Here is a 19120-nt window from a genome sequence, read left to right as displayed (position 1 = left end):
AAAAAAGTATCAAATAATAATTTGGAATTTCTTTTATATTCATTGATCTTCAAAGTAAAGTATACATATATAAGTTACAACTAGTACATATGCACTTCGTAAATGTACGACAAAAGACTACTATTTATACATATAACTCGCAACATATTATCATATTATGAATTATATTTTCAACTAAGACGAACATTAGTTTTACTGATACGTCCACAATGCGGTAGACATAGCATTGTTTTTTGCTCTTCTTTATGGATGTTGTTAGGACGTTATAGTAGTTTAAGAGATATGCTCACCCTTTCCTTACAAGCCAATTTTTAACATGATCAATCGACTAGTATTAGAGTTATTGCGTACGGAAGCGCGGCGGTGTAATGTTAGGACTCAATTGTCCCTATATCAAAATAATAATGTATACTAATGTTGTTTAAAAGCTCTTGGCCACCTTTCTCTTTCAATCCGGTAAGGACAAGTTCTATCTAGGAGAAATTAGGTTTTTATTCTTCTTTTTGCTACTCCATTGATTAAAATCATATTCCTTTTCAATTTTTGATCAAGGTCCTTGGGTATTAATAACATTATTAATTATTTCAATAATAAATTTTTTTATTTCTAAATATATTCATTTAATGTTAAAAATGTTACAATTAGTATATTTATATTTATGACTCATTTTTATATCATATATTTTTTGTTTTATTTTGTACCCATTTTTACTTTGTAATTCTTTTTTAACTTGTACCAATTTTCTTTTCAGTTTTAATTTGTACCCATTTGCCCATATTTTTTAAAGTTTATTTGTATTTGTACCCATATTTTTTTTATTTGTACTTTTTATTTTGCTAAATGTACCCATGCTAATTATATGTACCCATTCATGTAAAACTTTTTAATCTTAAAATGTACTCATTCTTAAATATACCAATTTGTTATATGTAAAATGTACCCTTATATATATATATATATATATATATATATATATATATATATATATATAAAATCTATTCAATTTTTTTCTAATCCATTTTTAAACTTATATGGGTACATTCTTTTTTCTTTGATTTTAAAATGTATCCATGTCAAGTTTAATCGAAGAAATTTACTAATGTTATTAAGCCTAAAATCTTTTTTTTTTTTTTTTTTTTGTGATTTTGAAGAATGTACCCATGTTTTGATACAATAAATTTTTTGGTTAATTTTGATGAATGTACCCATGTATACACACACACACATTTTTAATCCCACAAATTATGTTTTTTTTTTAATTTAAAATCTCATTTATATAAACAACTAAAATTTCTAATTTTTAATTTAAAAAATTATAGTAATGTACATAGAAATAAATTATCACATTAATTTCAGGGACATCGATAAAAAATTAAAAACCAACAAGGTTTCAATCAAAGAATATTCATAACTAAGGACCGTATCCAAAGTCTCCCTTCTATCTATCTGCTAAGCGGACAAGTTCTATCTATATGCTCTTAGCAGATGAATCTAAGATGTTAATTAAGTCATAATAAACACCCAAAAAAAGATGAAATTAAAAGAAATTAAAAGTCTATGACAGAGTTGGTGAGTGGTATTGTTTCTGAATTTGGCATCTAATAATTCAATCAGTTTTCATTTTCTAATTAAAGGTAAATGCTGGGATCCCTAATTACACCAATTAGAGTGTAAAGAGCAGTTGGCTCTTGTTAATCTCAATAGACAGTTTTGCCACGACGTCAAAAACAAATATAATGGCATATATTCACCATTAGCATCCAAAACCAAAACTAAAAGTCAGCTTAGTTAGCAGAATTTTCTACTATCATCGTACGCAATATTTTGAAATATTGCCGAAATTAATAATTAAAATTTAACGGCAAAAAATTTCACAGTATAAGATACCTCGAAGCATTTGCCATGGGAGCTACAAAACAAGATATTCACTCAGAACTACAATTCTGTGAGTGAATGAAACCCATGAGCTACCAAATACTGTGGAATCTAATACAAAAAATTAAACGAGGCTAATAAAAGGGGAAAAGGCATCTCCTTTTTTTGCACTTTACGGTGGTTCCAATTGTTGCTTTGATCAAGTTGCCACCACCAGTGCAATACACATAAACCCACCACCACACATATGATAGATAGAGCATAAATCACCAATGAAATGTATGGGCAAACTGCGGCTTAAAAATGGTAACGAAAACATGTTTTCTAAAGAATTACAGGTTAGCAGATGCATGTTAAACCAATTAGTCAAGGCAACATATCTACATCTTCGAGTTCAATTCGAATCTCTCACTCCCCACATATTAAAATAACTTAGAATATATATTATTAGTTTAAAAGGTAACTTAACATTTATAGATGTTGCAGACATGAGCGTAACTATATTGACTAAAACATATATACTTCCGTCATTGTACACAAATTCAAATTTCTCTCTTTATAATTTGGATTAGTTTGTACTTGATGCTGAAATACTCTCTTTTCCTCTTTACCCTAATAATGTTGAAACAACTTTTTTGCAGTAAGCCAAAGACTATTGAAGAAACATCAAGCATGGCTGGAAGAAGGGTACAAAGATCACATATATTCCCAGAGAAAGGCAACCAAGAACCCGGCATCTCTGTGACTGATCTCATCTTCGTCGTTGACGAGAAGCCCCACCCTCTTTTCAAGCGTGACGGGAATGATCTAATGGTCACTCAAAAACTCTCTCTACTCGAGGCTCTCACCGGAGCGTTCGTCAATCTGACAACGTTGGACGGAAGGGTTCTCATGATCCCGGTGAAAGACATTATTAGCAAACCTGGCCATGAGGAGGTGGTTCCTAATGAGGGAATGCCAATCTCTAAAGATCCGACCAAGAAAGGAAACCTAAGGGTCAAGTTCGACATCGTCTTTCCGGCGAAGCTTAATGCAGAGCAGAAGGATGATCTAAGGAGAGTGCTGGGTGGAGGTGATACCTAAGGTTATGAGAATTCATATGCCTCGGATAAAAACCAAATCCGTTTTAACTCTAATTGTCATGTAAATATTTAATCTTTCCTCAGTGCGATTGTGCATACTAGTCTAGTTTGAAGGTTTGGAATCCATAAATGTAAGAAATGCTCATGGAGCGCCATAAATTGTAAGATTATTTTCTAATGGCTTATAACACTTTTCCTTCATGTTTGCGTTAAAGGTATTGCGAAAACTAAAAAATTGCATTTTTTCAAAAAGAATTTTTACTCGCGATGTTTAATCGGTTTTGTGAAATAAAAAAACTAGGGTGCTTTAGATTTTGGATCTTACAACTCATTATTTCTAGATAAAAACTCATTTATCTTTAAAAATTCAGTTTAAGCCCAAATTTAAAATTTGCAAACATATAGGAACACTATTGACCTATTAATACAATTTATTTACACTCATGCCACTCATACTTTATGGTCCTTTTTCCAAATCCCTAAATTTATGCCAAATTAAAAGTAGTAGAAAAAGTGAAATAAAATGTAAAAAGTGTTTGCATTAACCGTATCCATGTCAAACTAGAAAAGTAGTTTTTTTTTTGTTTGTCATATATTTTGTAGCAATTTTACCCATATTAATTGGTAGGTAAATTAGTTTGTTCCAATTATTTAAAAAAAATACTACACCTATATTATATATTTTGAATCAAATAACATTCCTCTAACTTGGAGGTAAATTATTTTCTATGTATTGTTATATATGTTAGACACGTTTTGTTGTTGTATAAACATGAGTGGAACATAATATTGTTGATTTTATACATCAAACTGCATTTCTTTTGTTATAGGTAAATTATTTTCCATGTACAAGTACTTATGTTAGGCACGTTTTGTTGTTGGTACATACAATATTTTGTATCATTGTAAAGAAAGATATTACATTACACCCATGGTATAATTGTTGTAGGTAAATTATTGGAAATTAATTTATAGTTAGGTAATGAACATTTTGCATCATTAGAAATGAACATTTCAAATAGTAGGTAGGCAAATTAATTTGTTCTAATTATATATAAAAAAATTACACTACACCTAGTTATATTTAATTTTTCCAATTATTAAAAAATATTATACTACACCCAACCAAATAATATTTATCTAACTTGTAGGTAAATTATTTTCCATGTATTGTTAGATATGTTAGGCACATTTTATTGTTGTATAAACATGGGTGTAACATAGTATTTTTAATACTATGCATCTAACTACATTTCTTCTTAATATAGGTAAATTATTTTCCATGTATTAGTACATATGTTAGGCACGTTTTGTTGTTGGTATAAACATTATTTTGCATCATTGTAAAAAAGAGATTTTATATTACACCCATGGTATAATTGTTGTAGGTAAATTAATGTGCATGTAGATAATGAAATACAATGTTCTAATATATTAATTAAAAAAAAAGATAAATTCAAAAGTATTCAAGAGTAGGGTGAAAAAAACCGAATCAAATAGTTTTATGAAAATTCAAAGCCTTTCTAAAAAATTAATATGCAATAAATTTTTAACATTAATGTCTTTTTTTTTCTTGTTGCAAAATCTTTTACTCTCTCCTTACAATTAGTTGTCTACATCAAATATGTAATAGGGGTATTTTAGGCATGTGAAAAATGTAAAATGTGTGAAGTAATATGAAATTAATGAATTTGCTTATGTGGATGCTAGTCATTGGTTTTTCTTTGAGTAAAAAAGTTATGTAGGGTTTTATATGAAGAAAATTGAGTTGGAAGGGCTAAAATCATATTTTCAGAAAAAAAAATTATCATAAGTTATATTTTCATGAAACTTTCCTACACCGCAAAGTTTTTAAAATTCATACAGGATATACCAATGTTCAAAAAGACAGAACTACGTTATGGCTAAGTTTTACGCTCGGTTGGAATTTTCTATTAATATTTTAAAAATGGTTTAAAAAGAAATATTTATGTCACTCAATTATTGACAATATTTTCAAATGTATTATAACATTGTCCTTAATGTATACACAAAAGATCTCGAGAAAACTCAACAAATTACTCATGATTGTTTAACTAATTTGCAAAATTCTAGTGGAATTTTTGCCGCTGCTCAAACTTCTTAAATTTTATGCAGAATATTTCATTGTAGTGCAGCAAAATTCCACAACACAGGTTTAATTAATCAAAAGAAAGCAATACAAAGTGATCCGTTAAATTTTAATGATACATATAGCTCACATTTTTTAAAAAAATAAAGTGAATTAGCACTTAAGAAATACAAACATACAAAACAATCGCGAAACTTAGAGAATACACAATCAATCTTATTTAGTCTACACCTTTTTTAAACAAAACGATAATGTTTTTATTATAATAATACAAATATTAAAGGGAAGTGTTATTGGCACTCAAAAAATCTCATTCTACACTCCTTACAAATGTATTTTTTTTTTCAAATATAGAAAGTTTAGAATATAGAATGAGATTTTTGAAGTGACAATAACAATTCCCATAACAAAAAGTACATTCGAGATAATATTTATGAGGTCTTCAATTCAAAAAAACTTTAACAAAGCATAAAAAGCCAATTCGACCAAACTACTTGCGACCGTACTACATTATTTCTTGTTCGCTTTATTTCTTCCACTCTCACGCGTTGGTGTCACTTCATCATATTCTCGATCGAGCTTTAGTTTAGTCACATCATCGGTTAATTAATCCTTCGATTAATTATGATATCCTGTGTTTCTCAATCTTCTTCTGCAGTTCATCTTTCCTAGCCCCCACGATCTTATCCACCACCTCCCCTTTCTTCATGAATACAAATGAAGGCATTGCCTGCACCCCAAACTCCCTTGCCACATCCTGCATCCATCCATTCATATTTACCAATTATATACCATACATATACATATATATTTGTATTTTCATTTCGTCACCTAGATCAAGAAATCACGGTCACTTACCCTAAATTTAATATCAAAGATTGATATCAAAATATTAAAACCATGTTCATTTATTCTCCACAATTTAAGGGTGAGTTACTATGTATTCTTTGGCCACTTGGTAACTAAGATAACATTTATGATATTTATACGTCATGTTCGGTCACGTGTTAATTTCATATTTCAACATGATGTGTTTATTTATTTTTTATTTTTTATTTTTTTTGAACAAAAGATAGACCTACACGAAGAGGGTAAGAGAGTGGGTTAAGCCTTAAAATGGGCTTGCTATAATAATATGGTTTAACTTCGCAACCAATCAGTGTATACTACAGAATAACGTTTTTAAGGTCTAAATAATAGTTTCTTTGTAATATATGTAAAATTTAAGGAAAATACGAGGAGAAGTATTCATTCATAAATATATATACCGGTAGCTCATCGACATCAAGCTGGACGAACTCAACGTCAGTGAATTTATCAGCGTAGTCTCTCAAGATTGGCTCCATGGCTCTGCAAGGTCCACACCATGTAGCCGTGAAATCAATCACCATCTATTCATCACCATCACCATCCAAACAAAATAATTAATCAATTGAGCAACTTTATTAAAATAAAAAAGAGTAGAGTATATTAGAGTAGGTTTATCATATATGGAGCTTAACATGAGCTCGTTCAACAGTGCTTTTAAAATGGCTAAAATTATTTTTGGTGAAAATATTTTTTGAACCAATCATTGTAAAAATGCAAGTAAATCATGAAAAAAGCACGTAAAGTTCTTCTTAGAATAAGCACATAATTATTGTTTCTTACAGAAATTAAGCATTTTAAGTACTTTTGGAACCTAAAAACATTTTCTCTAAAACTGATCCAGCCATTTTAAAAGCATTTTTGAACAAGCCCCATGACTTTCCTTTTATACAAACAATAGTGTAGGGAGGGACTATTCAAACTGGAGACTTTCAATGTAAGAATAGTAACAACTGAATTATAAAGCCTACAAATTAACTCTTTAAGGAGTTTAATTATAGTTAGTTACCAGTTTATTGCTGTCTTTGAAGGCAGCGAAGTGGGTGTTCCATTGACCCTTGGAATGCAAGGCCACGATGCGAGACTCGTGTCCATGTGCAGATTCATCCGAGTCTTGAAGGTGTGACATATTGCCTCCCATTTCTTCTTCTTCTTCTTCTTCTTCTACTACTCTCTTGTGTCTCTGAGAGATGGTGATAGAACAAAACTATAAGCAATTTGTTCCAATCGACTGCGTTTGGCGTGGATATTTGGTGTTGGTCCGAAGGGGTTTATATAGTGGTTTAGGACAATGGGGCAAAAGTTGTATGATGAACTTTAAGAATCGGATTCCTTTGCCTAGTGTATGTTTGGCTCTTCAATCGTAGTAAGTTTGATAGAAAAACTGACGGCCAAAAGGACCGATAGAGGGCAAAGTAATATTTAATTTGAGTACTACAAAATCTAATATTTGAATTCATGGACAAAATGCTTTCAAAACCATTATTCAATAAAAATTGCTATGGTTAAAGTGTATATATAGCATATTTATGGAATAGCAAAATGCTTTTTCTGATCCTAAATTGGTTAATACCATGAATGTTGAGATGAAAGCTCTAACAAAGAATTCCACTTGGGATTTGGTTCATTTACCAAAAAGGGAGAAAGTTGTCATATGTAGATGTGTGTTTACTGTCTAGAACAAAACAGATCATTGTTCACTCACGGTACTGTTCACAAAAATTCTTTTTTTTTTTTAACAAAGGAAATCACAACAATACAACCCCTAATTGAACACTTAGTACTAAGAAAAAGTGGGCACAAAATTAAAGCACACAGGTCACCAAGTGCGAACTGCTCTTACGCCAAGTTGAATTGAACATGTTAAATACCAAAAAAGTTTACACATGCACTTTATCGATGTAGGACAAAAGGCTACTATTTACACTTATCTAATATTTACACATATAACTTGCAATATATTTGATCATATAGTGAATTATATTTCCAACTGAGATAACACTCATTTTACTAATACGTCCACGATGCGGTAGATATAGCATTGTTTTTTTTTTCTTTTCTTCTTTTATGGATGTTGTTAGGACGTTATAGAAGTTTAAGAGTCTTTGCACGCCCTTTTTCTTACAAGCCAATTTTTAAAAAGAAAAACTAATGAAAATTGTTTGAAAATTTTGAGTTTTAACGATAATGACAAAATAAAAGGTAAAGTGAATAATATCATGATTGACTTTTTAGTGTAAAAATGTGGTTTTTCGTTAAAGTAAACAGTATCGAGAGCTTTTCATTAAAGTTCCATTTTTAAAATGATCAATTGACTAGTCCAAGAGTTATTGCATACGAAAACGCAACGGTATAATGTTAGGACTCAATTTTCTTCATATAAAAAATAACATATACTAGTGTTGTTTAAAAGCTTTCGAGCAACCTTTCTCTTACAAGCCGGTTTTTAGACAAATTCTATCCATATGCTCTTAACAGATGAATTCAAAATGTTAATCAAGTCAAAATAAACACCGCATGAAGATGAAATGAAAAGAAATTAGAAGTCTATGACATACAGTTGTGAGTGGTGGTGTTTTTGGATTTAGCATCTAATTAATTCAATCAATTTTCATTTTATAATTAAAGGTGAATGCTGGGATCCCTAATTACACCAATTAGAGTACAAAGAGGAGTTGAGTGTTGTTAATGTCCACGGGCAAGTTTTGTCACATGACGTCAAACAAAGAGAATGGCACATATTCACCATTAGCATCGAAAACCACAACTAAAAGTCAACTTAGTTATCGAAATTTTCTAGCATCCTTATACGCTATATTTCGAGATTTTACCGTCACATTTTTTATAAATAATACAATGACTAAATTTAACGGCAAAAGCACAGTACAAGATACCTCGAAGCATTTGCCATGGGAGCCGCAAAACAACATATAACTAATTAATTGAGGGAGGCTAACACAAGGGGAAGGGCATCTCCTTTTTTGCCCTTTCCGGTGGTCCAAATTTTTGCTTTGATCAAGTTGCGCACCACCAGCGCGTGCAATGCACATAAACCCACACCTACACATATGATTGATGGAGCATAAATCATCTGACAACATGTTTTCCAAAGAATTACAGGTTGGAAGATGCGGGAAATTGCGTAGCGTAAGGGAAGAAAATGCCCAAAAGTCCCATGTTTTTCTTGGTTGGAAACCGGCCACTTCCGTCTTCCCGAATTGGGAGAGCAAGAACAAGTCCTACTTTTTTGGAAGGGAGGGAGGGGGGGGTTGTTCTAGCAGCATATCCACGTCTGCAAGTCTAATTCGAATCTCTCTTTGTCTCCTTGCATGTTGAAGACGTATTAGTAACCACGTTAACGAGAACATACATACTTCTGTTATTGTGTCCGAATTCAAATTTTTGTCTTCATAATCTAGAATGGTTTGAAATAGACGTAAACATAGATAAAAAAATTATAAAAATAAAAACAGCATTTTAGTTAAAATAATCACATATATCATATGGTCAGAAATCATTTGAAATTTAAAAAAATCCGGCCGATATCCTTTTCCCTTGATGCTCTTTCTTGGAGGGATAAAAGCAGAAAAGCAAAAACCACTAAAAACTCAGAAAGTTTTTTTTGAAAGACTTAAAAGTTTATTCGTGGGGTAAAGGACTGGTCATTTCGCATTCAATGTTACTTTCTTCTCTCAATCTTTCCTTCGGAATTGGATTCTCGCCGGATCAATCCACGTGGGTCGTTGATAAAAAATCGTGCGATCATAATTAAATGTTTTAAAAGTAAAACAATCTCATTTTGCGTAAAAAATATAAAAAAGAAAAAAATTGTGATCGCACGATTTTTTATCAACGATCATTCTAACATTGAATAGGTCCATCCAAAACAAAAAGGGGCGATTTATAGCACTATTTTTTAATACAATTTCTTACACACTTTTTTGTAGGTCTATTTCGTAATCTATTTTAATGATCAAATCGTTTATCTTATAGAATATCATTCATAGATCATTTTTATAAAAAATTAGACAAATTTAAAACTATTAAAATATTTATTTTTCGTGAAAAAAAATAGACAAACATGTTTTTACAAAGAAAACCTTAACCCTTAATCCAACGATTATATGGTTCAGTTTTGAATGATTTTTTTTATAGATATAATCTTTGATGGAATACCTAAAAGATAAACGGTTTGAATCATTAAAATACATTACCAAATAAACCCTACAAAAACCTTTGTAAAAATTGGGTAAAAAAATAATACCATGGATCCGTTGTAAACTAAAATAGGCCATTGATATATCGCTAAATAGTAGAGTATTATTGATTTTTGGCTAAATAACATTTTATTTAATATCATTTTGTATATTGATCAACCTATGTGCTGAGACTCAACATGGATATAAGTAAATCCAAACACCGAACCATTGCCAAAAAAATATATTATAGTTAGAGAAAAATATATGAAAAATTTTATTTGAACCCATATAACCTCTATTTACACCAAACTTAAATTTTAAGTGTGAATTGTCTTTTTTTTACCATATTGCATAATTACTATCAAGTACATTATGAAATTAACAATAAAACTAAAATTTCTCAATAAACCCACAACCATCACCTAGGCACATGGGTTTGATTCACACTCTATGTTCTGAGAAATATTTACCACCCAAAAAGAGGAAAAAACAAAGTTTTGTCTAAAGAAGTTCCTTGAGAAGGGGTGGATGTATAGAACTCTAAGACACTAAGGGTATTCATGACGGCTAAACCCTAAGACGCTCTTAGATAAGGGTATTGTCCGCACCGCTCTCCATCAACACACCCAACAAACCTGGAATTGCAGTGGTAGCCCATGTATCAGGACCATGGTCTAAAATATCCATAATATCTCGGTATTTCCATCGAAATTTCCTTGTTTTTGGACTACCGATATTTCCGATATTTCCGATATCATCGATATTTTAGATCTTGCTAAGTCACTCATGTATCTTACCATGTAATGTATAAAGTGTAAAATATTGTACTAATTCATTACATATAAATGATTATAGTGTGTTTAAACTTCTTTCATTAATTACTACATATTTTCTACACTCACAATGTTTGCCAGCTCGCTATATAATCAACTTAAACCAGTTATATCTATCATGCAATGCATTTCCTTTCAATTTTTTTGTGATAAACTAAAAGATAATTGACTAAATAAACATCCTGCAAAGTTTCAATAAAAATTTCTAAGTTTTTCTTACAATTTCCGTGGTTTTTATTCAATTTCTATCGATATCGATAATATCCTGATATTTCCATCAAAATTTCCGTATTTTTAGACTACCGATATTTCCGATATCATCGATATTTAATACTTTGATCAAGACCAAAAGAACATCTGAAGAACTGAAGGGAGACTTCTTTTATGTCATTCGACGCAAGCTGGTTACTAGCAACATGCAGATAATTTTAGTTCGATCTCAACAGCCTAGCTGTTACGAACTCTACCCTCTTTACCCTTAACACTTTTCTTTTTTTTTTCTTTTTTTTTTTTGTGGTGAAACAATAACAAATTCAATGAAGTTAAGAATTGACTTAAACCAATATCTCTCTTCCCAAGCTCAGATTCATAGAAGCGTTGGACAAACTCGTTATACATTTGGCCAGTCCACAGTCTACAAGAGCACTATTTTTTCAGTAGGAGAGCCGCAACGCATGATGCCAGATTTAAAGCCCTCATGGCAGCTGTGGTGGCACCCCGACAATGATCTTCTCGATCAATCTTATGATTGCACAAAGTTCTTGATGTGTACTCAAGAATTATATTGACCATTCCAGAGTGATGGACAAAGCATTATTCAAAGTTTGTGGCTGACAGAATCAAAATCTTTCTTTTTTTCTTTTTTTTTTTGAAGTTGTCTTTATTTTAATGAAATGGTTCGCTCTTGACACGAAATCTAACATACTTTTTGGTTTTGTTCTTTTAATCTATTGGGTGTAAAGATAAATGTAAACATATTGAACTGAGCTTGTGAGGATGATTTAGATAATAAATTTGGATTTAAAGAGATTTTAACAGTTTTTTTTTTAATAATATAAGCGTAAAAAGTAAGCTAGATGTGAAAGTAAGTTATATAGGTTCAAATAAAATTATCTAAAATATATTAATCCATCAGGCACCGGAGTTAAATTATGTCAAATCATGTCCCAAAAATACTTCAACATCTTATACCTTTGAATGTTTTCGAACGCAAAACGCATTAACTGAACTACAGGCGACCAAAAAACATCCCAGATGGTGAATCCGTCAACCACCCACATACAAACCATGTCTCATGCAAGGCAGCAAACGTCTTACCCCCACCGCTTCATATAAAAACTAGAAAGAAGCATTCTGCAGAGACTGAAGGTACCGTTACGAAGCAACTCCAACGTTGGCCGAGGCATGACCGTCTTGAGCTGCACCTTGGTGGTTGTAAGATGCCACGCCGCCCCTACCCCTATTGTTATAGTGGGGTCTTGGATAATAATTTCCAGGCTGGTCGTAATACTGGTTGCGACCATTCTGGTAGGAACTACCTCCTCTGCCATTGCCTCGGCCTCCACGGCCATTAGTGTAACCTCTACGGCCACCTCCCCCACGACCACCTCTTTGGTTTTGATATGGTCTGCGAGAAGCATGCTGTTGCTCGAATTCTACATCTCTCTGGTTGTAGTCTGCTTCTGTTTCTAGCTGAACTTCTTCTTGTTGAGCTGAAACAGCCTCCGACGGATTTTCAGTCACCACTTCATCCTGCAAAAGCAATAACCTCCCACATTTCAATAAACTAGATGCAAATTCCAAAAAGAATTGACGGTGAAATGATAACACAAAAAGAATCTGTCGAACGCTAAGCTAAGAGCACCTTCTGAAGTTCCTCTGTATGACTCGATTGGCTATCACCAGTCTCATGTCCTTGAAAATTTGCAGTGTCTTCAACCTACAGAGCATAAAAAGAAAATTCAACACATATCACTTGACCAAAATTATTACTCAGTTAACAACAACAGGAACAAAATCAATTAATCACATTACACTAACCATAATTGATTAAACAACTTTCATTAAGTTTGAAGACTACATGCTAAAAATTTATTGTTCACAACAACTTCAAACAAATAAGGTGTAAAGCATGCACAAAGATAACTGAAGTTGAGAAAGGTGGTGACTGGAAGATGAGACAGAGTGTGACTGTTAACAGCACAGCAGGATGGATGCTAGAAGATGAGAAGGGGTGAGACCAAAAAACAGCACAGCAATGACCTTGGAACAAGGATAACAATGCCAAATTGTCAAAAGGAAACAAGTAAAAATTGCATGTTCACTTATTTTTCATCCACACTCGGCTAAACCAAAAAATTAAAAGTAAGCCATGAAAGTACCAACCTAATCGAAACCTTGAAAAGAAATATAGCTTTAGCATATCACCGAAACCTTGAAAAGAAATATAGCTTTAGTATATCAAAGAGATATAATAAGAGAAAGTTAGCCATGCATTAGACAGTCCGGAATCCAAGATATAGATCGATTGCACTTGTTCATATTGTCCCGCATATGCAACATAGGGTGAGACTAAAGCCAGATGTTTCATTCCCCTGCCCATACATGAAGGTTTAATCTTTTAATACCCTTTAATTTTTCTTTATATTCATTATTTTTTAATTAATACAACCACCACCACCTTTCTACCTCTGACCTTAAGAAGAAAAGAGAGTACTTTACCCTAATCCAAATTTTAATTACTGCAGGATTGAAATTCCAGATGGCAGTAATGTCTGCCTCCAAAAGTGGGAAGCATAAATTACTTCTACACAGCGCATAGAATTTACTATTGATTTGTCCCCTAGACTGAACTTATTCTGATTCTGAATTGTTCGTCACGCTGTTCCCAAGGACCAGAAAAAGTGGACGAGTTCAAATACCTCCTCAAAGTCCGAAGTTGCATTCAAATAAAAACAAGGGACCATGGGTTTAGGAAATATGCAGTATGGGGACCAAGAAATAGATTAATATAATCCTCTAAGAGCACTCAATTCAGACAAGGTCGGAGGGAAACCAAAAAGCACCTAACCTAACAGGGTAAAAGTTTTGAAGCATAGATTCATCATATCAAGTGTCCTTATAAAGAACAAAACAAAAAACGGACTTTTATTATGCATAGTTCATCTGTGAAGGAGATACCGATGTTTCATTTGAGCTAAAAACACTCATATTAATCTCAAACCAATACACCCGTGCATTTTGGAATCCTCTAATCATTATTAGGCAAAGTGTTCAGAAAAATTGTGATTCGTGTTGTCCTACATACAAGAAGTACATAAAATTTTAATGAAAATTTTCACCGATCAATGTTGGGGAGGCAAGGGCACACAAATCCAAACAGTGCTGTACTTTTCTGCCAAACGGAAGCGAATTCTAACAAAGTACCAATATCAACGTCGTAGGTGAAAGCTAAAACAAACAATCTCAAACTAACACAAAAGATTTACGTGGTTCAGCGTAAAGCCTACGTCCACGAGCAAAGCACGGCAAGAAATTTCACTAAACAAACAGAGATTACAAAAAAGTGTTTAAACTCTCAAAACCCAAATCCCACAATTTACAAACCCTAAACCAAACGAGTAGAGAACTCATACAAAGGGAGAAGATTCTCCCAAATTGCTCTCTAACTCACAAACTCACAAATTGACTCTCACCAAATTGTCACATGAATGAGCCACACAAAATACACTAACCCTAAGGTCCTATTTATAGTGCATAGGACTTATGTTACAATAAGAATCCTACTAGGAAGTAAATACAAATCCTAATCAAATAGGTAATTAACAAAATCCCTCAACCAAGGACCAACTAAGAAGTCTAAATCCAAACCAAAATAGGACACCAAAACCAAATAGGTAACACAAACCTTATTTTTTACATCATCCTAATTTTGAGCCGTAAAACCCAACAAACAGAAATGCACACAAGCAAGAATAAATTTTTTTTATTTCCAATAGATAATCTTCTTCGAGACCTAATTGTGCTTGCCTTTCATACAATCATAGTTTCATTCAGCACCAAATACAAATCTCTTCTATTCTATTTTATACTGTAAGTTTAAAATAAATTAATCATTCAGTATTTCATAGTTTCCCTCGCATCTGGAAGGGAATGCAGTGTCCAACAACTCATTCCTTCCTAAGACTGTTAATGCCAACTTCCAGCCACTCAATTTAAACCCTCCATAACCTTGTGAAAGCTACTACCATGCCTGAGAGTAATAAGGTCAAATCAGATCACTACATCTTACACTTTAAGGTTGGTATCACCCACGAGAAACATTAGCACGAATAAGAACACACTATTCCTATGCACAAATTATAAACGGAGATGTGGAATTAGTCTTTATTTTTGTTCTGTAATAAATACCAAGAGGCAGAGCAGCTCATAGAAAATATAAAAGAATAACTCATAAGAAATACCACAATAGTACAAATCATATGCAACGCAATCAAAACACCAAAACATCATAATGAAATAAGCACCTACATTGTTATTAGAACAACTCAAAGCAAATCACAAATGACGAAAATTTACAACTAAATCAATGATACCTTCTGCTGGAAATCCAGCTGAACAGGCGAGATGGACCCCTGTACCGGCACCTGAAACGGAGCATAGTTCCCTGCAGCTGCAACTTCTTTCATTTGCGGTGTTATGGTAAAGTAGTCCGATGCCATAATCTTACTGAGCCTCTCTCTTAAGCCCGCATCTACACACAAATTAAACCATTGATGTCATCAAAGCAGCCACATATAAAACATAATTTCAATCATTTACAGAAACCAACTAAATATTTCACAAAAAAGATAGAAACTTTACATGTCACACTGGAATTCGACTCAATGGGTTGCTCCGAATTAGCAAGCCAAAGCTTGGCGTGTTCGAGGCATTGCTGCAATGCATTCTTATGCGACAAGCTCGAATCGCCGGGCCGCGAGATCAACAACTCACCGAGCGACGAAATCAAATCCAAGTCCCTCGGGGCAAGCATCTCAGTGTCGTCGTCAGTGATGGTATCGTAAGTCAAGCAGCATTCTCTCTCGTGGGTCCTGGTTAGAATAATCCGGGTGAAGTCACTCTGCGACTTCACGTCGAACAAGGACCCAAAGTAGAGCAGATTCAGAAGCTCCTCGACGGCGGCAGCTTGGCGGTCGTCTGATTCACTGGGCTGGACGACATTGGGCATGTCATCGTGTTGGGGCTTCTCATCTGAGATAGGCTGGGTAGAGGCTGAGACATGATGGCGCTGCACGGCGAGGCTTTGCTCTTCGGCGACGGCGTCGGCGAGAGGCTGGCGAAGCTTCTCGAGTTCTTCGATTAGGGCAACGACCCCGGCCTTGGATTGGAGGACGCCCTCCTGCTCCTTGTTGAGGGCTTTGCCTTGGGCAAGAGACTCCTCCATCTGGACTATGCGGTTCTGCTTTTTGCGGAGGGCTCGGAGGCGCTTGTTGATGAGGCTGAGGACTGGTCCGTCGGAGAGGTCCGAAGCCGAGGTGGCCGCCATTTCGGCTTCTGGGGAAGTTCTAGGGCTTTGTGATTCGGGTGATCGGAGAAGCACCACCAGGCGGGGGCGGTGTGGTGGTGAGGGTTTCGCAGACAACGAAGCGGCGGGTGGGAATTTGGGAAGAGAGAGAGAGAGAGAGAGGGGCAGGGTGAGAAGGTTGCCAAATACTAAATAGCAGGTGAACTGTTTGGGGCACGACACAAACACCAACTTTTTTTTATGGAACACAACCACATTTTTTCTGTGTTTTTATTCAACTCCGCTTCAATTTTCGAATCCGGATTTTTGCCGGATAATCTTTATGAAATGATCCGGAAATTTGTTCGTTTATCGTATATTATACGAACAAAAATTATTTTAAATATATTTATTTAAAATTAAATACAAACAGTATTTGATAAAAAATGACTATATTATGTACGATGAATATACACGATTTATGAATCTCCATGATCCTCACCAAATTCTATTGGCAATTTTCAATGCTATCTAACATTTTAAATTTGATTTTCATGATTATTAAACTCTTTTTTTTTTCAATCACAATAATTCAGTATTCATTATTTGTATCATTCATTGTTAGGTATAATTAAAAAAAATTGTTGAATATTTTTTATTTACGTATTTATGATAACGCTGACTTAACTTCATCCTCTCTGAACTCTAAAACTCTAATTTTTCTCAATTAACACCTTAAAACTCAAATTGATCTCACATTACCTCATGCCGTCAAAATATTGTTAATAATTATGTTAGAGGTTGATCTGGCATAAAGTGGAATCCACTTCTTGCTATGCAAGTCAGCAATAAATACTAAGAAAAATTTGCCTAGAGCTGCTCCCTCTCTCTCTTTCTTTGGCTTATTTGCACGAATCGATCCATCCATTGGTGTACGTTGAGATCAAGGTGATCCCAGAACCATCCGCAGACTAGAAAATAAGCATGTGGAAGTCTTTTGAATACCCTTTTTTAGTACGCCTTTTTGTGTGCACTAGCACTAAGAGTAATGTAATATTTTTTAGGCATATCTCAGCAGCACTCGACATGTTGCATGTTTCTCCAACAGCACTCAACAAATGCTCTCGATAATACTCGTTAAATTGTGTAAACAACACTGGACACATTTTTTTATGCTCTTAATCACTTGAATTACAAATTTTCGGTTTTTTTTCTTTTAGTAGGTACACATTGCAAATTTAGTTAGAATTTCCTCCGGTTGATAAAAGACAAACATTTTTTTATGCGTAATATAACCGTTTTGAACATTGAATTTGTGACCCTCGAGTCTTAATTACTTCAGACCATCTCCAACTCGTCGCTCTTGACTCTTCCAATACACACAGCCAAATATTATACTTTTGAAATTTAAGTTCAGTATGTGCACATAACTGATGGAGAGAACATTATAATTCAAACTCAAACTTGGATATATGCACGGGAAACGGTTCAAGATCTTTTTTTTTTGCCATGTTTCTTCCTTCAAAGCTGTGGGGAACTGCCTCTGCTGTTTCTATCAATTCTTTTACATAAATTAGTACCGCCCAATTTCGATTCAAAATTAGCAGAACAAGGGCCTCGGGAAGTATTGATGTCAGCGCTAACTACTGTCATGTCATTGGAATAGGACTGCCAGGAAGAAGCAACACTTTGGACGTACATTGCTTCATGGATCTACTTCTTCCGGAAACCTAGCTTTCCCTGAAAAGATATACTGTATTTCCTCCTTCCAAGTCTGCCAAAAGCGGATCATTCAGCGTGGAAAGTGGAAGGGGGAGGGACAGATTTTACTAGTTTAACCATAAACAGTTACCTCGTGTAGAAAGGCAATCCACAAATGGGGCACGTTTGACTTCTGCGGATCGTTTCCTTCAGGCCCTCTCAGGAAGTACTTGCTACCAAAGCCAATGCGCCTGCACAAGGAGAAAAAAAGGAATTAATCATGGTGAAAGGTCTTCGCCTAAGCCGATCAAAGACATAATATATGGAGTGCAAGTTCAGTGCAAATGGAGACCAAAACGAGTTAAGGGTGAGGATCGGAGATCAAGAAATACCAAAGAGCGACCGTTTTCGTTACCTAGGATCTATCTTGCAAAAGAACGGAGAATTAGATGGAGATCTCAACCATAGAATACAAGCTGGATGGATGAAGTGGAAGAGTGCATCCGGCGTGTTGTGTGACCGCCGTATGCCACTGAAGCTCAAGGGAAAATTTTATAGGACGGCAATAAGGCCAGCGATGCTGTATGGCACAGAATGTTGGGCGGTGAAGCATCAACACGTACACAAAATGGGTGTAGCGGAGATGAGGATGCTTCGTTGGATGTGTGGGCACACGAGAAAGGATAAGATTAGGAATGAGGATATCCGGGGTAAAGTAGGAGTAGCCGAAATTGAAGGAAAGATGAGAGAAAATCGGTTACGGTGGTTTGGACATGTGCAAAGAAGGCCTACTGACGCTCCGATTATAAGATGCGACTATGGGACAGAGGTTCAGGGCCGAAGGGGTAGAGGAAGACCTAGGAAAACTTTGGAAGAGACCCTAAGAAAAGACTTAGAGTACTTGGATCTAACGGAGGACATGACACAGGATAGAACACAATGGCGTT

General features: G+C 34.2%; 2 protein-coding genes and 1 pseudogene across 2 annotated transcripts; 1 reads left to right on the top strand and 2 right to left on the bottom strand.

The window, feature by feature from the left end:
• Nucleotides 1–2547: 2547 nt before the first annotated feature.
• LOC103413053 (uncharacterized) lies at nucleotides 2548–2958 on the top strand (annotated as a pseudogene).
• A 2341-nt stretch (nucleotides 2959–5299) lies between these two features.
• On the bottom strand, nucleotides 5300–7548 carry LOC103416529 (thioredoxin H2-like). Its single transcript, XM_070815816.1, has 3 exons — nucleotides 6944–7548; nucleotides 6336–6458; nucleotides 5300–5824 (listed from the first exon to the last, which is right to left on the bottom strand). Exons 1-3 carry the CDS (start codon nucleotides 7073–7075, stop codon nucleotides 5690–5692), a joined length of 390 nt encoding a protein of 129 aa, XP_070671917.1. The 5' UTR covers nucleotides 7076–7548; the 3' UTR covers nucleotides 5300–5689.
• Nucleotides 7549–12064: 4516 nt separating this feature from the next.
• Nucleotides 12065–16738, bottom strand: LOC103416528 (uncharacterized). The gene is made up of 4 exons (XM_008354773.4): nucleotides 15830–16738; nucleotides 15562–15719; nucleotides 12831–12905; nucleotides 12065–12718 (listed from the first exon to the last, which is right to left on the bottom strand). The coding sequence occupies exons 1-4, from the start codon at nucleotides 16512–16514 to the stop codon at nucleotides 12341–12343; spliced, it is 1296 nt and encodes a 431-aa protein (XP_008352995.3). The 5' UTR covers nucleotides 16515–16738; the 3' UTR covers nucleotides 12065–12340.
• Nucleotides 16739–19120: the final 2382 nt, after the last annotated feature.

The sequence above is a fragment of the Malus domestica genome, chromosome 16 (genome assembly GCF_042453785.1).
Source record: "Malus domestica chromosome 16, GDT2T_hap1".
In the NCBI taxonomy this organism is placed as follows: domain Eukaryota; kingdom Viridiplantae; phylum Streptophyta; class Magnoliopsida; order Rosales; family Rosaceae; genus Malus; species Malus domestica.
This window is presented reverse-complemented; position numbering and strand designations above follow the sequence as displayed.